Raw genomic sequence first — 23,400 nt, 5'->3', positions numbered from 1 at the left:
GAGTCTCCTCGCCTCTCAAAATCATTTTTACTGTGATGCTTCAGGCATCCATAGAAGCAGGATATCTTATTTCATGTAAGCCATCTGAAGCCATTTTATGAGGTTGATGTCTTCACACCTCTCTTTATTTCCCCTCTCGAATTCCTTCCACACTGCCTGTGGTCTGACTGACATGTTGATGACACTGTCCTTTCTATTAATCTGTCTACAACTGGTCTTATAAAACAGCATGGCTGGTGGCAGTCTTCACTGGATATTGAGTAAACTGCTGGATGATGTGCAAATACTTTATTCAGTTTGAGAATTTGATTCTTCTCCAAAACTGCTGTTCAGTAGGCAGCATAGTATCTTTTCAGTTTTTCTGGGCCAATGTATAATACACTACATTTGTTGCATTGATTTTTAAAAAACTATTCTCACGAATTTATCTCATAACAAGGTCATTTCTTGTTTTGAGAGGACAATTGGAAGTGTTCCATTAACAAGATTTTAAATTTTAACTAGTACCAAGTAGACTTTCCTTTTTGGTTTTAAGTAACTAAGCATCTGTGAACTATTAGCAACATACCATTGGCACATTAATTCATAATAAACCAATAGTAACATTTTTTGTTTATGGAAGCAAACATAAGACATCACTTTATGAACTCTAATCTGTTCAGTAACCCTGGCTTGCTATGTCTGTATTTATATGGCCATGCTAAATATTCAGATCTAAAATGTTACTGAAGAACATATTGTTAACAGTGTTTGTTTGTTTGTTTTATATATATATTTCATATATGGACATATAAATCATATATATATTTATATGTACATATATATAAAGGAACTTCTTGCAATGGTTTCTTCTTTTTCCTTGAAATCTGGATCACTGAAAAGTTAAGCAACTGAGTGCCTGAGCTGGAGATTGAGGAATATTCAGTGGTGTGTTGCTAGTTATCCACTGTTCATGCCACCTAACCGGCATAACAGGCATAACAGAATTGTAGTACTAAAACAAGTTGTAAAGCCACTATATAGTACTACTTTCAGAAAAGTAGCAATTCAGATGTATTTTTGGTGCTTATAACTGAAAGATGTTCTATCTGTTGTGGTACTTTGGAGCTGCACTGGCTGTGGTGGGATAACACTAGATACTGTACCATACATCTTAGCATTGAAATGGCAGAATAGTTTAATTGTATTAAACCTTTCAATTACCTCCCTACAAATGACTATTTGTTCTTGATGAGTTTTTCATTCAAGTAACACTCGACCTCATAAAAGAGTAAACTCTTACTATAACATATGCTTTGTAATGCTAGATTTTTTCCCATTTTCAGTTCACACAGTTAACTTGTATCAAGTTTAAAAATAATGCTTTAAAAGAATCAATTTCATGGTGAATGCTTCTAGTCAAACAAGTCATTTAAACAACATCTTACTCGTGTGTAGCAGACCGTTTTACAAGTAACTGAGAGTTTTACAAGCCTGTGTTTCAGACGGGATAATTGGTTGTTTCTTATATGTGAGTTTAGGATTTAAATTCATTAACTTAAATATACAGAACCTTTCTCAGTTGGTATGGAAGTGCTTCGCTACATTCCTTTTAGCTTTATTCATATTAATACTTCATTATTAGGAAGTGGTGAAATGGTGCAAATTTCAAGTACATTCTCAAAAAGCCAGTAATGCATTATGAGCCTTTTCATTGCCACTGGTGGTCAGCAATCATCATATGGTGATATCTAATGTAAAGGAAACTCAGTTAGTAATTGCAAACATGCAGGATTGAGACTTTCAGTGAGAACCAACACAACCAAATTTAAAGAAGTGATTATACCTTCATTATACCACAGTTTTGAATAGGTAAGGTATTTGGTCAGGGAAATGGAAAGGAGGGTGCTTAGAAAAATCTGTTGCTTGAAAATATTTTAATCAATCACAGAATCACAGAATTTCTAGGTTGGAAGAGACCTCAAGATCATCGAGTCCAGCCTCTAACCTAACACTAACAGTCCCCACTAAACCATATCCCTAAGCTCTACATCTAAACGTCTTTTAAAGACTTCCAGGGATGGTGACTCCACCACCTCCCTGGGCAGCCTGTTCCAGTGTCTAACAACCCTTTCAGTAAAGAAGTTCTTCCTAACATCCAACCTAAAACTCCTCTGGCGCAGCTTAAGCCCATTCCCCCTCGTCCTGTCACCAGGCACGTGGGAGAACAGGCCAACCCCCACCTCGCTACAGCCTCCTTTAAGGTATCTGTAGAGAGCGATAAGGTCGCCCCTGAGCCTCCTCTTCTCCAGGCTGAACAAGCCCAGCTCCTTCAGCCGCTCCTCGTAGGACTTGTTCTCCAGGCCCCTCACCAGCTTCGTCGCCCTTCTCTGGACTCTCTCAAGCACCTCGATGTCCTTCTTGTAGCGAGGGGCCCAAAACTGAACACAGTACTCGAGGTGCGGCCTCACCAGAGCCAAGTACAGGGGGACGATCACCTCCCTAGCCCTGCTGGCCACACAGTTTCTGATACAAGCCAGGCTGCTGTTGGCCTTCTTGGCCACCTGAGCACACTGCTGGCTCGTATTTAGCCGACTATCAACCATCACTCCCAGGTCCTTCTCCACCTGGCAGCTCTCCAACCACTCATCTCCCAGCCTGTAGCTCTGCTTGGGGTTATTGCACCCCAGGTGCAGGACCCGGCACTTGGCCTTGTTGAATTTCATACAGTTGGACTCAGCCCATCGGTGCAGCCTATCCAGATCCTCCTGCAGAGGCTTCCTACCCTCAAGCAGATCGACACACGTGCAGAGCTTGGTATCATCTGCAAACTTCCTGAGGGTGCACTCAATGCCCTCATCCAGATCATCGATGAAGATATTAAAGAGGACCGGCCCCAGCACCGAGCCCTGGGGGACTGGCCTCCAACTGGACTTGACTCCATTTACCACGACTCTTTGGGCCTGGCTATCCAGCCAGTTTGTAACTTGTCAGCCCTCAGAATCCATGCTTTCCTCTTCTTTTCCCACTCTGCTGGAATTATTTGACACGTGCCTGCTTTTTTTTTTTTTTTTGTCTTTTATATTGTTATGAATATTGAGGCATCACCATGACATAATCTTCCGGCCTTCAGATGCTTTTCTTTGGAAGAAACTTGGCTGTTCAGTGACACTATAGAGGAAACTTTATAGTCACAGACATACAAGGACAATCCTTAATTCACTTCATCACAGTAACAATAACTTTATTGATCCCATGTTAAGTATCATCAATATTATTATCATTAGCCATCGTTCAAGAAGGCCATAAGTTTTATATACATGTATGTTGTTCCTTCCTTAGAATTTGGGCATTCATTGGAGAACAATGTAGTTTCTTTGGGTATGTTTTTTTGTTGCTGCTTTGTTTGTTTTTAATGTAAAGATTGATACTCTGCCTGAGATAAATTTATCTTTCTTTTATGTATATGAAAATCTTGATCTACTGCCTATTATTTCTTCTTTTTCCTTGAAGTGTGGGTCAGGATAAGGTAGGGCAAGTGGTGTCTTGATACACTTTTTGAAGAATATTCATTACTCTTTTTCTTGTCCCTTCCCATGGGACCTTTTTACTAATAGACTTCTCAAACAGGTAGAGCTCCCTACTACAACCTACTGCAATGGAAGGAGAGATTACCTGTCACCGTAAAGTTTGAAAGCCAGAAGGAAGCTGGAGACCCTTACAATTCTTCAGCATCTCTTTGAAAATTCAATCATTTTCTCAAATGCTTTTGGCCATCCCTAGCTTTTCCAGTATCATCTGCAGACCTCCACAGTTGCTTAGTGTTATTGCCTCCCAACACTGGAAACAGCTCCATTACATGGTTAAAAAAATCCTCTCTCAGTGTAAAGTGCTCCCTTTTTGTCCTATCTGTAATTCTTTGTGTACTTACTAACATTTTAGAGGTAGTTGTGAATTGGTTGTGTGTTCTCTATATCCCTGTGTACAGGTCTGTTTCTGAATCGAATCATATAATCTCACTCTTTATATCCCTGTGCTTTATGCAGCAATCTGAAAGCTGTAAAAGGCTTTACTTGAGCAAGGCGTGAAGTCAGGGCTTGAGGGGGTTTTGCCATAGTTCTAAATGGAGAGTCATTTAATATCAAGAAATGGAGATGAGTCTGGAGCAGCTGGAATACCTGGTTTAGAGCAGTGGCTTCATTCCAAAATGGATTTATTTTGCATTTTCTGCTTTTGGACCAGAAATGGTTAGATGCAGGTAGTTAAAAGCATGTTAAAACACATGGCACTGTGCAGACTGCATAATAAACACTCTCACCAGCAAAGGACCTGAAAGGAGCTTGGAACCATTCTGCATTTATCCAGTCTGCTCTATAACTGAGAAGGAACAAGTGAAATAGGCAGGACAACTGTCTGAGCCTGTATGCACGAGCATATATTGTAGAACCACAGCCACTGCTGAATAAATGGTTTTCCTTTGTGTTCCCACTGGTTGTTGGCTTGGAATGGTTTCAGCAGTGTGAATGTGGGGAACCAACCACAAAGCCCTTAGAAACTCTGTTCTTTGCTGTTGGTACAAGAATACATGTCCATACAGTGTTTTGGTGCTTTGCAGACGTGGGCACAGAATACAGATGTTATTTATTCAAGTATTAGATGTATATACATGTTCAGGCAGACGCAGATGAATCATCACATATGTATCTCTCCAGAAAATACTGTTTAACTGTTATCTGAACAGAAAACATGCCATTTGCAGAGGGGATGTCATAATAAGGATTGATCGTTGGACTTCTGATTATTCTAAAGTTTTTTTTGACATTCAATGACACAGGTAAACTTTTTCTTTGGGCGGAGGGAGGGCATAAAAACTCAGTACTTGTGTACCTGTGGCTCAGGTTTTGTTACTACTTGAAGCCACAGTATTTAAAACTAGTATATTCTGCTGCTGAAATCAGCATGCTCTGTTGTTAGTGTTATAGTCTGAAGTGAACCATGAATATCTACAGTCTGTTCAAAACAAAATATATAAAAACTGTGAAAGGCTAAAGGCTGTAGTTAAAGGTCTTGAGTGTTGAATTTCTACTAGCTATTTGTGTTTCTTCAGTTATTTAACTGACGATGTAATAAAGCTGTGAAGTTAGAGGAGAGATGAGTTGTGATATAGTAAAAGCTTTTAATATGTTTCTTTTAAAATTATCTTTGGATATATTCTGTGTTTTTTAACAGAGTTCGGAAGTGTTCTCAACTTAAACCAATTATTCTAAATTTTAATTGATATTAAATGCAATCAGTTATTTTAGAATATCTTAAGAATGTGTTAGGATATACTAAGAGTACACTTGTATAGAAAAATCTTAGTCACTGTGTAATATGTGGGGAAAAAAAAATGTGATTTTTAGATGTCCTCCAAAGATCTGACTTTAGCCAGGGCTAATTTACAGCCTTACTCTTTAAGATTTTTATATTCTAACACTTTAACTGAGACTTCTTGGTGAAAAAAGAACTGATGCTTCATCTCCATTAATACTAGGCATTGTACAAGCACATAGCTCCCAGCATCTGCTGCAACCCAAAGAACCCAGTGGGTAGGTGAGGAAGTAATAGGATCAGTGACCTACAGGATTAGTTGTGAGGCAAAAACATACAGTCTGATACAGAGAAGTTACAGGTTAATAGTGTGTCTGAAAAACTGGTACTTAGTGTCCTCTTCTCTCCTCATTAAGTCTTTGCAATAAATTAAGTAATTTAAGCTGTAGATATTAAAGTAAAATGTTCTACTATGCTTTCATTGCACTTTTTTTTTTTTTTTTTTTTTTTTTTTTGTACAGTCCTTTCTTCCCTCTTCTCATTGTTTCACTCATCACTGAAGAATGGATGTTGTGGTTTGGGGTTGGATGTTGTGCACCTCATTCTTGGTTGCAATCACAGCATTGTTTGTATGAATCTTCATCTAGAGGTCTGGTTTTCTTGACAGAGATGTGCTGCTCCCATTCTCATGTTATCTGTTTGTCTTCCAGTTGTAGGAAAAGTAGAGGCTTAGATAACCAGAATATGTTGGGTGAATAAAATATGGAAGGCCACAGTATGGGTGTATCTTTTTGCCATTTACCTAATTATTTTTATTCCTTTTGAACAAATTAATGGAATGTAACCAAAGAAATCTAATAAGCTGTTCTGTGTTGTTGCATGTTAAAGAATTGCATGCAAAGATGCAGATGCTGGTAGCTTCTTAAAGCCTATCTTTGCTTTCATCCAAACAAAGTTTCTCATGCAAACCTCAGTACTGCCTTTGCATCCTCAGCAGTTTTCTGTCCTCATTCTCATCTGCTCTGTTGTCACCAACCCATCATACCACAATTGTATGCATCTGTATAAGAAACACCTACATATTTAAAAATAATCTGCCACTCTCTACATCCTGATAGGTTACACAATATTTTATATGATTTTTTTTTTCAGTAAGCACCACTGTATTCTTCTTCCAGCATTCAAGCTCACTCCCCTTTCCTTGTCTCACGCTTGCATTTGCCAGTACTGCATGCTCTGTTTGGAACAACATGTCTGTGCTGATTTGCCAGGCATCATATTTCTTCATTCAGAACAGTTAGGAATCTTTTTTAAAATACATTTCTTTAAGCAATTGTTTGCAATCTGAAAAGGGTAGTGTCTTGTGGACACTAAATATAACAAGGATGGAAAAAAGCATCTGCTCCACAAGCCACTGTGTAAATTATTTCGTGGAATATGTGTAGTAGTGTCTGTATTCCTCTTTTGTAAAGACTTAGAAGCCAAAATATCAGCCATGTCTATTAAAAAGCTAAGTACAAGGTGCAGTTGGAAGTGTTTCAGATACTATTTTGCAAAACCAAACTACTACTACTACTACTACTACTAATAATAATAATAAAGGGAGGGGGGGAAGAAGGATTGGAAAGCTGTACAAATTAGAAATACTAATTTCTAAAGCATCTTCTACTACCTATGAGTATTTGAACAAAAAGTCTTCTCGTGGTTTTGAAATCAAATCTAGAGAAATTGCTTGTCTTGACATCACACAGACATGCTGAAGAAGCCAGTCTTGGGTTTTCTTGTGTTCTTGCTTCAGCAGGTCATACTTTAAAAACATAAAAACAAACAAACAAATAAATAAATAAATAAAACATTAAAAAAAAAAAAAGACAGTTGCAGAGTGCTGGTTATCATAATACACATTTAATTGATTCATTGCACATTTTTGACATTGTACTTAGAGACTTTGGATCCAGTGGCACATACAGCTCAGCTGGCAATAAGATATTTAACTTCAAAGAACTAGAATATAAGAGCATTTTGATGGCTGATAGTGTTGTTTAATGTCAAACTGGCATTCCTAGAAAAATAACCCCATGCACAGGTTGCTGAGCAGGTCTGTTTTAGATCCCAGCAGCATCACCACCCCTTCCCATCAGCTGAGGCACTTTCATTCCCATCCTCACTGGGTTAGAGGTGCTCCATATGGAGTCCATAAAGATGAGCTACAGGTGTTTTATGAGGAGTGCTCACTGGACAAGGGTGCATTACACGGATCCTTCTAGATGTGGATGAGGTCACTGTTCTGAAGAAGCATACAGCCAGGCACACATGAAGTATCATTACATGAGGATATGAAGTGTCTCTATAGAAAGAATAAACATTGTGAAACTTCTGCTGACAGTTGTGCAGGTTCAAGGAGCTGTTCTGGTCAGACAAGGGGTTGTTGTTTGCCAAATGAGGTGTCAGATAAAAAGGTTACCAGCAGATTTTTAGGGAAAAGCATGCAAGTGTTCACTTGTACAACGCTGGATTGAGCTGGTTGATTTAAGACAGTGGCTAAAGATCCTTCTACCCACTCTTATAAATCACTGTATTCACAACAGGATCAGCAGAAAAGCATGTGTAGCTGCTCAAGAGGCTGTGCAGTTGCAGTCCAGCACACTAACATAAACTAGAGTGGATTTCAATTTACTTTTTAGCATCGGTGGTGATTTAAGCAACAGGTTGCACTCTATGGTTAGGAGGTCAACATTTGTGGTTTCTATTTAATTTGCCAGAATTTCCTTTCTTTTGTTTTCTGTTTTCCTTCTTTAGACATGACTTCTTTTACCTCTAATACCATCCTTTTCCTTATTGCAACTGTTGAAAGCTTTTTTTATTTCTTTTAAAGTCTTCTGTAGTGATATAAATATACTCTGAGCCTCTAATTATGGTATTTTTTTTCTGTGCCACCTGCAAGCATTTACCTTTTTAGCTGCACAGTTAATTTTCTTTAAGTTACTCATTTTATGTAGTTTCCCTTTTTAAAACTTAATGCTATGTGATGGGCTTTTTTGGCCTTTTCTCTTCTCCAAAGGTATTGCATTTGAACCTGTTTGGTCACTGTTACAGGCTGCTCTTGTGTTGTTCGTGGACTCAGCTCTCAAAATTACCTCTCTCTTGTGGGTTTTCTAAACAGTTGCTCTAAAAGGTAGGCTTTTGTGATGTCTGAAAATGTAACCTCAGCATCACAGCCCAATGAAATATTTACAGTGTCAATATGGGGAGCTCCAATGTCCTACTACTGCTGCAATTCTTGTCCATGCAGATTTGAGATGAATGAACCAGTCCTTGTAGCTAGTATATGGATTCAGCAAGTTAGGTAATTTTAGTTTAATTAATTCCTCCACCAGTTGTAGGAGTGCTTGCTCAATCCTGTAAAAGTCTTTGAAAAATTCAGACTAGTGGGGTCACTGACATAACCCTGCAGCTTTTGATTAGTTATAATGTACACACATTATTACAATTCATTATTCGCAGTACAATTGTTCAATAAAACAGCAATGGATGAAAAAAAATATATATATCATTAAATTCTCCAAATACAGCCTGATAAGTGACTGGCTGCATCTTGCATTAGTTTACAACAGATTAGAGTGGAAGGCTTTTTGTACTGATGAACTTCAGAATTAAAGTTGGGAATTCAGACAAAAAATAATGCTTTCAAGCAGCTTTTTTCATCTCCAGTAATAGATACAATTGACTCTATATTCATATATTCATACAGTATCTAAGTTTCCCTGGATGTCTTGTGTTGTGAACTGGCTAGATGAGGTTCAGTAATAGAACATATAAAAGCTTTCAGCAGGGACTGGTTAGGCAGCTTACGTAGATCAATTTAGTAACATCAGTTCCACGCTGCTGTGCTAATTTACCCCAGCTGAGGTTCTGGGCATCAATCCTTTTATTGTGTCTTGACTTTTCCAGCACATAGGTTAAGCAACATTTGATAACCATATGCTTAGCGTATTGTGCCAGCAGAATAGGACTTAGAAGGTGGAGTGTGGGAAGAGTGGGAATAATTGCAAACGTGTATTGTTAGATTTTATTGACTTCAGTATGTGGCATAAATACAATGTCAGCTTCTCTATAAAACAAGGCCCCATGTGGAGTCAAGACACACAGTGAAATCCTGTAAAATAGTAGTAAAGGAGTCTTGAAATGATGTGGATTTAATTGATTGTATTTTCTTGTAAGGTTATGTCTTAAAAAATTAGCAGTCCCAAAGTAAACACTTAAAAATGCAAAGCCAGTATGTAAATGCATGTCTGATGTGTCAGACATCTGAAGCGTGTCTGAGTCTTAATGTTTTGCTTCGGCATCCATGAGTAGGCAGAAAGCTTTTCATCAGTTATGCAAGAGAGCAAGACAAAAAGCTTCTCTTAATAACTGCCCCCTTTTGTACTTGTGCTCTTGAAGGAGCTGTAAAATAGTTACTGCTGCTTATCTGGTTATGCAGGGGCTACTGAGATGAGTAGTCAGAGAATTTTAACTTCCTTTGGACATTTTGATGATTAGCATGCATCCTCCTAGGAAATCTGGTATGGAACAAGTGTGAATGATGGCCATCCAGGCAGAAAGCAGCTACAGAGAGAGGACCGAAAGAAAAGTGGATTGAGAGCTAAGAGCGTGCCAGTGGAAAACTCAACGGTGTAAACAGTGTCAGGCATCCGATTGTGCTGGTCTATTTTTGTGTAGTTTTATCTCTTACATGTAACAAAGGGTTCCTTTTCAAGTCTGAAAACAACTTGTTTTTAGAACTGAATGACATCTTCTGAGTGGGGGGAGAAATTGCAGTACATTGCAGGGAAAAATATTTGTGCCTGCAAACTTCTTCCTGGGAGTTTCAAAATAATAGAGCCTGTTTGCAGAGCTCTGGGCTTTAGTAAAAGTTTAAAGGAGGAAATACAGTAACATACCACAAAATGTCCCTTGGCTTGTGGAAGATCCTTCTGTGCTACTTTCTGGTTTTGTTACTATTTGTAAGCTGATTGGTGTTATTTTTCGGTATTTCCATTAGGGACAAGTCACCTAGCAAATCCTTGGTCTCTGTAGGTACGAAAAAAATAGGTGTTACTTATGAATACCAGCAGTTTTGCCTTCATGCCATTATCAAAACTTCTCATTTCAAAAGCCACCACTTACTAAGCATTTTAATTTCATATCTGTTAATGCAGAGACTCTGAACTGATTCTAAGGGGTGGAAAATGATGACAGCACATCACTGATTTTGTTAACATCTTGATTACACACCAAGAAATAGTAAAAAAATAAATAAATAGATTTTAGTCAACAGTGGGCATCCAAATCAAAAATGTCTCTTCAAAAATTGTTGTACTAAATCAGTTCCTGCTGTTTTACTACTGCAATAGAAATTATATCTTGGAGTCTGCAGGCACGGAAATATAGCTTGGAGTCATTGTGTTTTTGTTGGCTAGAAGCTGCCTTGGTAAGCAGTGTTGTATTTGCTCATGAACACACAAGATTCAGTGCAAGTCTGCTTACTGCCATCATTTCCTTTTGTATGCATTCCTAGATGCTTTAATGCTTTTAAACCCAAGTGCTGTCATTAAAATGTAATTACCTTTTCCTCATCATTTCCTCACGTGGCACAGCCTTAATTCAAGAGGATATGTAAATAAGATTGTGGACAGACTTCATTAAGCTCAAGGGACTGATGGCAATAGTCTTCCAGTAGAGGGGGTGTGGTGGACATCCTCCGGGTTATGGGTCTGAAACATCTCAAGTTACTCAGCCATATTTGTCAGCTTAACACCAGCAGGCCACTGCATCAGCTAGCCGCGCTGACACCTTGCTTTGTTATGTTTCTGTGCCGCTTTTACTTTCTCCCCTTGTTTAGCAGTCAAAGTGGCTGTTAGTGAGAGAGGCAAGAGAGCTTTCTTATTCTGCTCCTTCGGTACTTTAATGGGAGTAAATTCAGTTTGGTGTCACTTCACCTGCAGGAAGCATTGCAGTATATCCCTTATAGAGATTAATATCTATATTCTGATCACATGTAACCATGCTAACATATCAGTTATTAATATGGCACTATGACAGCAATGCCAAAAAGTTGGTGTTAAAATACTGGTTGTTGCAGACAGGTGTTTGCTTTTTGAAATATATTTGATGTGAACTAAACGTCTATTACTGTGCTTTATTTTCTACATGTTTGCAGGTTGTTACTGATACAATTTTGCTTTGTTAGAAATAGATTTTTAAAGTCTTCACCTATATCTTACCTGGGGGAAGCAGAAGTTCTGCTCTCAAAACCAGATCACTCTTTCTGATTATTATTTTTTTATTTTTTATTTTTTTTGAGAAGCTCTGCTCTAAAATCTTTACTAGAAAATGAGAAACCTTCCTGACACATTGTCACAGTTGAATTCTGATTTATGTGAGTTGATACAACCACATTCAATTTTTTTCCGTTAGAATACATTATTAGATAAATAAAACTGTTGTGTAGACACTATACAGAGCTGTATAGAGATGTTGCAGGGTTTTATTCCCCTGCACTCGGAGCTTCTCACAGTTTGGCTCCAGTTGCCTCTCTAGGGCCTCAACTGCCTACCAGAATACAAGTAACTGTTCCTATTGTTGTGCATACTTGTGGCTCAGTCTGTGATAGAAGAGAATTAAGAATATTTGGCAAGAATTATACAGAACAAGAATGTGCAAACTAAGTCAGGACTAAATATTTCTGGTGGTGTGTTGACAATAGCAAGTACTGATGGATATGATTTTGGATTTAAAATCTCTGACAAGTCAGAAATGAGTAGACTTTTGGATCAAATATTATTAAAGGCTGAAGACAACAGCTTAAGGTTAATATATTGACCAACATGACCTTCAAGCTCCCGTCTTTTTCTAACAGGAATTAATAGGATCAAAAATATGTTTCAATACACTACTTGCTGATTTGAAAAGTGAGTAGAGAATACTAATAAATTCAAATATTTTATTTTACAGTCTTCCTGTGGGTCTGTGTTTCTAACTTGATAGTCAGTGTAATTAGTGTCAGTAACAACAGGTCTTTCCAAGAATCTGCACCTTCCTCAGTATATTTTTTCAAGGCTTATTATGACCCTAAAACCTGCCATTCTATATTGCATCTTAAGCTGCCTCCATGGTTGCTGCAGAAATAAAAATTGAATTCATTTAATTTAAAGCCTTCCTTCTTTATAGGCATTATTATGTATTGTTAGTAAGCAGCTGAAGGCTGATAGAACGTGCTGGATTTTGAATGAAGATCATCACAAAAAAACATCATGTCCCACATTTATTATTATTATTCTAATCACATTAATATGCTACTGGTCCATGATGAAGATGTTGAAATTAAACGTTGAATTTTTAAAAACTAACTGATTTTGGAAGAATTATTATTTTTCTGTAAGTCATTAAGAAACACTCTTTAGCTTATCTTGAATACAGTGTTTAAATTTTGTATATTTTTAACAGTTCATTTGTGTTGTTATAGTAATTTGATTAAAAAAAAAACAACACTGCATTTTAAGTGTTTACTAATAATATTCTGACAGAACCTACAGCTTTAGCATTAAAGGTTGAATGTTAACTAGAATTTCTTTATGTTACGTTGGCTGTTTGGACACTTACTTCATGTGCTTTGCTCTTTGCCTTAAGTACATATAATTCTTCCCCAGACCTCCCATGCTGATAAGTGTATGGGTGGAACGGTAGCTTCCAAGCAGGTCATTCACCCCTAAAGAAAACACTTTCAGGTCACAACATATAACCTGTATTATAAGAACAGCTGTGGGTACAATTCTAAAAATTAGTGTCTTGATTTTTTACATTTTTTTCCTGATGGTTTTTGTATTTATTTATTTATTTTTAGTTGAGAGGGAAAATCAGTTTTCATAGTATTAATACATTTGTCTCTCTCTCTTTTTTTTTTTTTTTCTCTTCATAGATCAAAAAATACTTTGAACTTGAGCCACTTGCACGGGGAAAACGCTGGATTCTTAAACCCTGCTCCTTGGATGATATGGAGGCAGTAAAAGACAGCTTCTCCCTTCTAATAAACTTGTTGGAGGAGAGAGACTTCGAACCTTCAAGAATGTGAAATGCAAGAGAGAAGAGTGGTTCTCCAGGCATCACTGTACCTGTTCATTCTGCTCACAGCTTAATTATGGTGTGGCATCAAGGCAATGCTGTGATATGTTGTTCATACATAGTTAGTACAGAATGTCCTTTTATTAAAATAAATACTCTGTGAACCAGGTACATGACTATTTCCAGTAAAGTTGTCTACACTACTGAAATAGGAAGTTCCTCTTTGTTTACCACTAGTTCTGCACAGTGCTTGTTGCTTTCTTGCATTGCCATCATCTTTGACAGGAAATTTTGCACGCACAAGGATAACATAGTCTATAAATGAGGAATTCTACCTGCTACTTATTTTTTAAAAATAACTCATGTCTTAAGGATTTGTGAGACTAATTTGTATTAGCTTGTTTACTGACACCACATTCTGGAAAGCACAGCCAATGAAAACCTAAATATGATACTTTAAAGCAAGTAGTTTCATGTTAATGCAAAGGCTATTCTGAAGTTTTACTAAATGTAAACACAATCGACGTGTTAGTTGATTCCTCCCCTAAAGTCACTGCATAACCTTGTCTAGGGCAGAAACATTATTTTGCTGGAAAGAAAAATAAAAGAAAGAGAAATTCTCCCTGAAAGATAAATTTGCACACAGATGTGTGCGGGTAACAGTATTTGAGAAGAATAGGTGACATAAAAATGTTGGCCTAAGTAACCATATTCTTAGAAAATATACAGAAGTTGGGTAAAGTAATAATTCTTACTGAAAGTATTTTTTGATCAGAGAAGCAAAGCAAATGTCTATTAGTTCAGCTTTGGAGACTTTACTACTAGTTAGAATTGTAACTAATTTTAAATAAGGATTGCTTCCTTTATCACTCACTCATAGCGTGCTACTGTTATCGAAACAGTGCCAAGAAGGCATCTATACCAAAATGAAGGGCCTTCCAGTGTTTGTACTGTAAGCTTCTCTTTTCAAGGGATTATAACTTGTTCTTTCAAACTTCCTCTGGGCTGCATGTTACTTAGAAGACAAAAAAGTATTCATTGGAAACAACATTTGTAATACATTTGGAAATATCCCATTTGGTTCCAGTAACATAGTGCATATTTCCTCTTTCCAAGTTTTCCCCATTGTGGGTTTGCAGTTTTTTTGGCTGACTTTTGTTGACTTTTAAAATCTTATAAACTGATTTTATCTGTTAAAGAAACATGCCAGGTTGCTGGTTCACCATGAAGTCAGTCACAACAGGGTATGTGCAGATCAGTCACTTGACTGGTGCACACCTGGAAGGTTGTGCCTTGTGCATGAGTGTCTGCAAACATAAACTGTAGTGATGTATCAGTGGTTCCTCATCAATTCTGCTATGTTTTGAAACTCTTAGCTCCTTTTGCAGGGCTTTAAGCACCATATCTTTCCACTCTGAGCATTTATTTTTTAAGTTTAAAGTTTATTGTAGTTTTTCACTAGTTTATTTGAGAATAAGAAAATAGCAAGGATCAGTTTTAAGGCTTATAAAAGCCATTTCTCTATTGTAATTATACTCTTTGTTAAACAAAATGTTTTTATAGTTTTTGTTTACTTTTCTATTTCCATGGATTTCTTGCTTTGCTCCTTCAGAACTGTTTCTACTCAAATGCATGGCCTAAAGATCACTGTTTTAACTCACTTCCTATTATCAGAAAGAAGCTGGGAAAACTGGTAAGCTACTTGTTTAATGTTGTGACAGGATAGGCAGAAAGCTTTGCTCAGAAGTCTGAAGGACATTTTGCATTGTTTTTCATGCCAGGTCAATCGTCTCACTCCTCATACTCTTGGAAAAACCCAAGAACTGGAACTGTTCATTTCAAAATATAAAGGGGATCACAATGACGGTGCCAGCTCTCTCTCCCCATTGAAGTGACCCAGTTGCCCATTAGTTTCTTGTGTGTAGGCAACAGAGTCTCCTTTCCCTGAATTTGTAGAGGAGTGAGATCTGATGTGCAGCTCCACTCTCTCTCTTAGCTTATGTGAGTTTAGAGGTTACAGAGTCCCCAGATTTCCACAAGGTCTCCAGATTTCTCTCCTGGTTAGGCACAATGAAAAATAAAAGATAGTGAAGAGGAGCAAGAGATTATTTCCCAGAGAATGTAGGCAGTTTGGGGAGGTAAAAAGAGGGATTCAGAGCTTTTACTGTTTTTTCATTGAGCATTAGCAGATGACAAATTAAATCTTTTTACTGTTTCCCCCTTTCTTTCTCATATTAAAGTTATGGACCAATAAGTACAAAAAGTTAAAATAATCCCAACTCTTGCATTCTTGGAACTGTACTTATTTGTACCATCAGTGTTTCTGGTCCAAAGACTTTGAGTTCCTGACTTTCTATTTTGGTCATGATTTCCCAACTATGCACTGTTGGAAGGTGCTACCCAAGTAACATCGAAAAGGACCAACTAGTCAATGAGAACATGGCTTTGGCATGTGCCAAGGTGCAGTCAGACTAGGACATTTTGATGCTTAATGCATTTTCTTTAGAAAAATACCAGTTGCATAGGAACAGTGATTTATTTTTCACAATGATTTTGAATATGTGTTTTCTTACTAACACAGTGATCATTCCTCACCACAGGTTGAAACAATACCTCATAATTGCTTAAGGCTAAGACCAACAATTAACTTTACTTTGAATGTAGTTCTTCTGTGGTTTTGTGTTGTGGATGGACTTAATGGATATGTACCTTTTTAATGTCTATAAACCCCTTCACCTTTTTATGGAGGGATTAAAAATGCTCATAGTGGCTCACAACATCACACTTCCTTGTCTAAAGTGTTTTTGAATACTCTGGCTATGGTAGAATATGTAAGCACCATGCAATTTTTATTCGGATGACCAATCTTATTATTATTTTTTAATCTTTTCACGTGTTCATCATTTAGATGAAATAAACTTGGTCACTAGGCTCTACTTTCCATGCAAGTTCATTAAGGAGTGAACATTGTCTTTTTAAAAAAGATACCGTGCTTTAATGTTCTTTAGACATCTGTTAAATTACTTTGTGCGCGTATGTGTGTGTGTGTGTACGTGGATGTGCCCACATTGGGCTTCTTCTCAGACCTGTGGCTGTCTGCAGCGTCTCAGCCGTCAGAATGAAAACATTATCAATCAGTATCCAACAACAGCTGGTTTTGACAAGCCTCTGTCTGCTGTCTAATGCTTTACAACTTGTCAATAAGACTTCTTTGTCTACCTACTCTGAGCTGGTAATCTTACTGCTTCCATGTTGTGTCCTGTACTTGTACTTCTAGCATTTGTATTGGGAAAAAAAAAAAAGTTAGAACTTAGTGCGTTTTGATATTATTTCTTGATATATAATGTTCCATGTGTATCTTAGCTTGCCTCTGTACAAAAATCTGTGATGTATTATTTCATTTAACTTCTTGCATTTCATTATATTTATAGAGTTGCAGATTTTTGTACCGTATTAGTTAAAACAGTTGCCTTTTTGTAATGGCAATTAATTTATATTACAAAAGTTTGTATCTTTACTGTAGTTAAGAGTATTAGTTAACTGCCATATTATCTTGACTTTATACTAAAAATACAGTGTCTTTACACAAAAGTTGACCCATTCAGGTGGGTAACTGATAGACATGAGGAACTTGTACTGTTTGTGATTTATACATGATTTCCACTATCCCCCCAAAAAATAAAAAAAATAAAAAAAAAAAAAAAGAAAAAGTATGAAAGAAAAAAAAAAAAAGAAAAGAAAATAAACACTGTGTAGAATTGAGTTGCTAAGTTTGGATTTCTTGAGTAGTAAACAAATCTAAGACCATGGTGTATTACCTCAATATTGAATCTTCAAAGTAACTTATTTACTCTTAGATGAAAACAAATTATTACTGCATAATCATTGCTAAGTTATACATACCTACACATTTCTGTATATATAAAAAATTGAAACCCCTGAAAGTTGGCTGATTTATTTCCAAAGCAAGATGGTGTTACTTGGAAAATATACCTGAAAGATATTGCAGATTTTTTTGCTGGAACAGAAACTGGAATAATATTTATGTGATTATTCCATAATGGTAAACCAATGAACATGTTTATGTGACTAGAAAATAGTTTTAAATAAAATCACATGGCATAGTACATATTAAAAAAAAAAAAAAAAAAAAAAAAAAAGATGCTGCAGAAGTTGAGCAAAGTAAAATACTACAGGAAAAAAACAAAAAGTTGCTGAGAAAACTCTATGCTATGCTATCACTGTTTGAGAAGAAAAAACACTTACAGCGCAAGTTGTAACACAGTACTGCTGAGCTGGACTGAAGATTTCTGATTCAACTCCTGAGGTATGCTTTTTTTTATTTTATTATTTTAAATCTGCCTCTTAACCTGACACCAGGACGGAAATGAAAGATGTGTAAACTCAGAACATTTTCTTCAGTCTTTTTTGTTATATAAATAGGAACTGAAAATCTGCTAATCATGCCTCATTTGATAGCTCTTTAAAGAATTTTCATTAGCTCATTAGCCCTTTGACCTAATAGTTCAAACAAATAAAAACATCTGTTTCTGTCAGCTGTAGGGTTAGTCATCCAGGGCCTAGGTTAACACAAAGTTGAGAGAGTCCCGTATCCTACATGAAAACAGAAACCATTCCCTTTTCAGTATTTGCAGTTGAAAAAGAGCCCTGAAATCAAGTAGGGCTGCTGAGATCTGTTGGGTAAAGGTACTGAAAAAAATCATTACCCTGCTCAGCTCTCATGGGTGAACTGACTAACGTTACTGTGTGGGTTGGACTGAAGATCAAGGCTAATGGAACTAGTTATGAGACATTTATACTTAATGCTAGCTGCTTTTAATATATTTTAAATTTTATCACAGCTGTATTTATAGAAGCCAAAATATGTTGTCTATACTGCTTGTTCATTCACCAGATTTCATGGGAAAATGAGTTCTAGTGGGTTTTGATGAAATATATTCAGGACAGCCTCATTTGTGGAGTGAGTGTTTGTATATCAAACATGCTGAGCACTTCCATTTATGATGTCTCAAATATGCCTTCATTTTTGAATCACTGAAACTGTCTAGAAAAGGCAGATATTCCAATGTGAATACTGGTGTTAATAGTAGTCTGTGCAGCTCCAATTACCTGTGGCAATAAGGTGGGAAGAACAGAAGGAACCGATTTTAATCTTCTGTTTGTCTGATTTACAGTAAACCCAACAAGACTGCATAGCAAACAGTCCTATGCTGGTTTGGGATTACTACAGAAAAAGAAGGTGTTAAAAGAAGGTGTTAAAAGGATGACTGGTAACCTATGCTCAGCCATTCTAGTATTATGGGAATGGAGGGCCTTACTGTCTGACAATAGCGTGGTTTTGGTAAGAAGAATAATTGTGAAGAAAAACTGATATATAGTTAACTTCTAAACACAGAAATATTTCTTCTTGTATGAAAACTCTATACATGTATTTGAGAACCTGCCCAAATGCTAGTAAGATAGATGCATGTTGTATCTTTCTATTACACTTGTATGCAACATGAAGAAAGCAAATCACAATTAATTTTCTCAATTCTCACTATTAGATTGTGAGCTAAAATGGAGAAAAAAACAGGAATCACAGCACTCTTTTAATATCTGTCACCTTGAAGCAGCGAATGCTATTGTTCGTTTTTATTACTATGCCATGTAACTATAATATATTGCATTTTAGTGTGCCGTGGAAGGAATTTGCATGTATTAAGTAAAACAAGATAAAAATAAATCCTTTTGTGGTTTGGCAGCTTCCATACATGAAGAACTGCCCTCTTTCTAAGGAGACATTTACTGTTGGAGTACAGAAGTCTCGTATTATAGCTTTGTTATAAATTATTGCTAACTGAAATGCTAAATCATGGCAATCCCAAACAAAAGATCCAGTACTGGATTCTATTAATATCTTGCACAGTCCCAAAGACACTGTGGAGGAGAGAGCAAAAGCATGACTTGCATATACATGCTGCAAAACCAAACCAAGTTTTAATGGCCAATCACACAGCAAAGTATTTGGTATTTTAACAATGTGACAGTCTTGGATTTGGAAGGTTGATAGATTTTTCAAGATCAAAAGGGCATTTCGTAAAAAGTTTAATTTTATGGTAGGTTACATTTTGGGCTTGTCAACTTTGACACAGTCCCTTTAAAGCAACAATTCCTGCTGTGTGTTAAGGCTGTCACTTTAAAATTTTTCTATTATAGAAATGAATGCATTCTGCACTCTGTTAGCACATGCTAAAACAGCATTTCCTTTCCAGTGTCACCCTATCTCATTTCCACATTTCACATACCTATTTTCCACTAATACACAGCTTGCTATGTTTTGAAACAAAAGGTTAACATACATCTCATAGATGACTGTGTGCTATAATGTTTGATAGCATATCCTCAGAGAAGACTATGCTCCAAATTATGAGTAGATTCCATTTTTTAAACTTCTATGTAGTACTATTGTATAACATTCGTAGACTACATTTCTGCCAGTATCAAAATCATGTAGTTTTAATGCTTCTAACAACAAATGTCTATTAGCAGAACTATGTCAGAATTATTTTATTATAGCATTCACATGTGTGGTGTCTTAGGAAGATGTAGAGATTCAGGACATGAATTAGATTATATCATTTAGAATTAACATCGATTAAATGGCAGTAACTTGGAAATTGCTTTTTTGTTTAACAGTGAACAATGTAGTCTCATCATTGCCTCAGTATTTATCTTCCCACAGATAAGAAATGAGCACTTAATAATGTAAATTATAACAGCGTTAGTCTGTCTTTACTAAATTGCTTTCTTGCCAATGAGACAGTTTGAATCCTCCATGGTTTATTTCTATGTTGGTTGAAGCTGAAAGCCTGAAAGCCTGAAAGCCTTCCTTCAAGTATATGAAACTAACATTAACAAACAAGCAAAACAAACAAACCAATAAAAATTCCCAAATGCTAATTGCCTTTGCAAAAACTTATTATTTTTATGCATGATTTGCAGGAGTGTGACTGATGCAGAAAAGTTCATTGTTTGTCATTAAAATACAGAGCATGACCTTTTGGTTACAGTAAATACAGTACTGCAAGTCTGGTAAAGTCATCACACATACTAAAGGTACTGAGACCATTTACCTCACATTCCTCTCTATTAGCTTCCACAATTAACATGATCCACAGCTGAAAAAATAATTCTAGTTGTCAGTGATAAATGGGGTGAAATCGTCAATCACTGTAGTTGACAGTATTTTTTTTTTAAAGATATTGCAAACAAATGTTTACCTAAAGATAGCGGTATGTTGTTGAGATTTTGTTCCCTGGGGTTCCCTCATTTCATTTACATGGCAAGCTGACTTTAGTATTCACTTTCAGACTAAAGAAGGTTGATGGTTGTTGTTTGCTTGTTTGTTTTTTTCCTTTTTTCCTTTTTCCTGTAGAGTTAAGAGTATCTAACATTCAAACACACAAGTTTTTTGCAGAACCAGGAACATTCCTGGTAGCCCTAGCTCTTAGATCTGAAACAGAACCTTAGCTCCTTGTTTGTTTGTTTTCCTTTCTTACTCTGTTGTGTGGACCTGAGATTTTGGTTCAGGACTGCCTCCACTGCGAGGTGCTAGTAATATAGGATTCTCCTACTATGGGCTTTATAAAAACATTGGTTATTCTTAGCACTTGCTTTTGATCTCCAAATAATTTTAATATCAAGGTCAAATGCTGTACAATATTTTCACATATTGATATATTGGTGACAAACATTAAAGAAATGGAAACTGTAGAAAAGAAATCTCATTTTTAAAAAATTTTTTTTCCTTCTCGACATTGAGAAATCTTGCATAAAACTGCCTTGGAATCACGAATCTTGTTCTGGTTGATTGTGAGTGATTCAGCAGGCAGTTTTGTCTTCAGGTTTGGGTCAAATTAAATGGAAGAAAACTGTTTCCTCTTCTAAGTCTGGCATTTTATAATATCAATACCGGTGATTTGCATGTTCTCAAACAGATCATATGTGGGCACCACTTCATGTCTAACCTGTTTAAGACCTGAAGGAGGTGGTTAAGCCCAACACTAATCAATGTTTCCAGTTGCTGGTTTAAACCTTGAATTCCTGCCTGCATGTAACATTTAAAAAATATACTTGATATTAAAAGACCTGTTTTTAAACAGGTATTAAATATACCATTGATACACCCTTGATATAAATATGGCCTTGATATTAAAATACCTGTTTACACAATTCCCTTCCGTGTCATGTAAGTGTGCCTTCAAAGTAGTTGTTGAGGCAAACATAGAGTTCCCCTTACACTCGAAAGGATCAGTTATCTTCAAATGAGCCACAGTTTTGTGGCCTCTCTCCATCTGAGAGTGCACAAAGACACATTTCTCACCAACTTTTTTTTTTCTGTATTTGCATTTTTTGTTTGAACCTGTCTACTTTTAAGACAGTGAAGAACTCTAATTCATTCAATAACTGATCTGTGATGACGGGTTCACCTTTTTGTAATGCAGGAGTTGTGATCGAAACTACAGCTTACAATGCAAATAGTAACTAGAAGATGTTACAGTTAATGGACTGGCTATCATTTCAACTAAAATGATGCTTGGACCCAGCTGACTGATGCTGAAAATTAATTCTCATTTGCTAATCCTGGGATTAAATCAGAAGAAGTTGGCTATGCAACTAATGCAGAGGGGAAAGGTAGTTCTACACCACAAAATTGCTTGAACATTCATTCCATTTTCCATGTAGACAAGTGTCATAGATAGACATAGGCTAGTTGAGCAAGAGGGGTACAGAAGGTTAGCCCAGTGTAATTAGTGACACAGGCCACAACCAGGCACTGACTTCTCTGGCTCTGTGGTGGGAAGTGGGGATAACCATCTGCCTGAGCCTAAGACCTGTAGACCATACGGTTTTTACTGTGTACACCACAGCACTGATGGCAGATGCTGGTTTGAGGAGATACTGGTAGTGATTCCACCTTGCCACCTCACTAAGTCATACTGACAAGCTCTTCCTCCAGAGAGGGGCTCCAAAGTCCATGCTGCTCACCTGCAGCACAAGAACCTCTGCCACAAGAACCACACGTAAATTGTTGTGAACCTGTGGGGTTCAATAGCCTCAAGCCGGCCATGCTGGCTTCCCAAGATGAGCCCTTTACAAAACGATGAAAGAAATACTGAAGTGGGAAAAACGGTAATGGTTGCATGCCTCCACACCTGTCATGCTGTGTTACAATTTCAGTCTTTGACTGTTGGTCCCATAAAGGTGTCGTTTTTTTCATGTTATTAAAGCAATTACAGTTATTATACTAAATTTGTCCTTTCTGAAGGGAGCAAGAACAAATGAGGGAGGATTTGCATACAAATTGAGCCTGGGTGTGGGGGGAACTCACAGCAGGCCTGCTCAGCAGACAGGCGAGGCGGTGAGGAGGTATTACAGAGGAGCAGGGCCTGGGGCCACTCTCCCTCATGGCCCTTTGCTGGTGACCCTTTGAGGAATGTCTCCCAGCTGTCTGGTGGATTCATCTGAAGGAGAGGCAGTCTGGCGTACTGTCATCCCATGCAGATCAAAGCCTGTTCCTCAGTCAGAGGAGATGGGAAGACCTTGTGCTGCCCCAGGGGAAGGCCTGTCCTCTGATGGGTGACTCAGGCTTCAGTGCTGCTTCTGACAGAGAAGTGCTGCCCTGTAGCAGGATAACTGGTACATAACTGTCCCCGTATGTTATGGAGAGTACCGGCTTGCCTCAGTTGTAACAGCAGCCGTGTTTGAGCATGCAGTGCACCCCAGTGAGTTGCCAAGCCAGGCAGGTCTTCAACATGAATTGCCTCCTGGGAATTGTGTCAGGAAGGGCGTCAGATCACCCGTGTGAGTGTCTGTGGTTGTGAAGTGATGCTTCAAAGCTGTTTTAAATGGAAATGAGTTGGCTCTTGGGCATGGGAAACCATTTGGGATGTCCTGGTTTCCTGCTGTGCTGTCCCTTGTGACAGGAGGAGGGTGCTACTAACT

General features: G+C 37.3%; 1 protein-coding gene across 3 annotated transcripts in view; it reads left to right on the top strand.

Moving 5' to 3' along the window:
* Positions 1–23,400, top strand: part of ARL15 (ARF like GTPase 15) — a 231,251-nt gene that overhangs the window by 200,497 nt on the left and 7,354 nt on the right. The window contains exon 7 of one of the 3 annotated variants that reach the window (XM_068666322.1): positions 13,250–17,102. The exons of 1 other annotated variant lie outside the window; for it this stretch is intronic. In XM_068666322.1, the coding sequence (XP_068522423.1) occupies positions 13,250–13,402 (153 nt within the window). In that variant the 3' untranslated portion in view covers positions 13,403–17,102. Of the gene's footprint in view, positions 1–13,249; positions 17,103–23,400 lie in introns of those variants that run through there. One more of the 3 variants, XM_068666324.1, reaches the window with a different exon arrangement.

The sequence above is a fragment of the Anas acuta genome, chromosome Z (genome assembly GCF_963932015.1).
Source record: "Anas acuta chromosome Z, bAnaAcu1.1, whole genome shotgun sequence".
NCBI classification, from domain to species: domain Eukaryota; kingdom Metazoa; phylum Chordata; class Aves; order Anseriformes; family Anatidae; genus Anas; species Anas acuta.
Note: the sequence above shows the minus strand (reverse complement) of the source record. Positions and strands in the feature narration are given on the sequence as shown.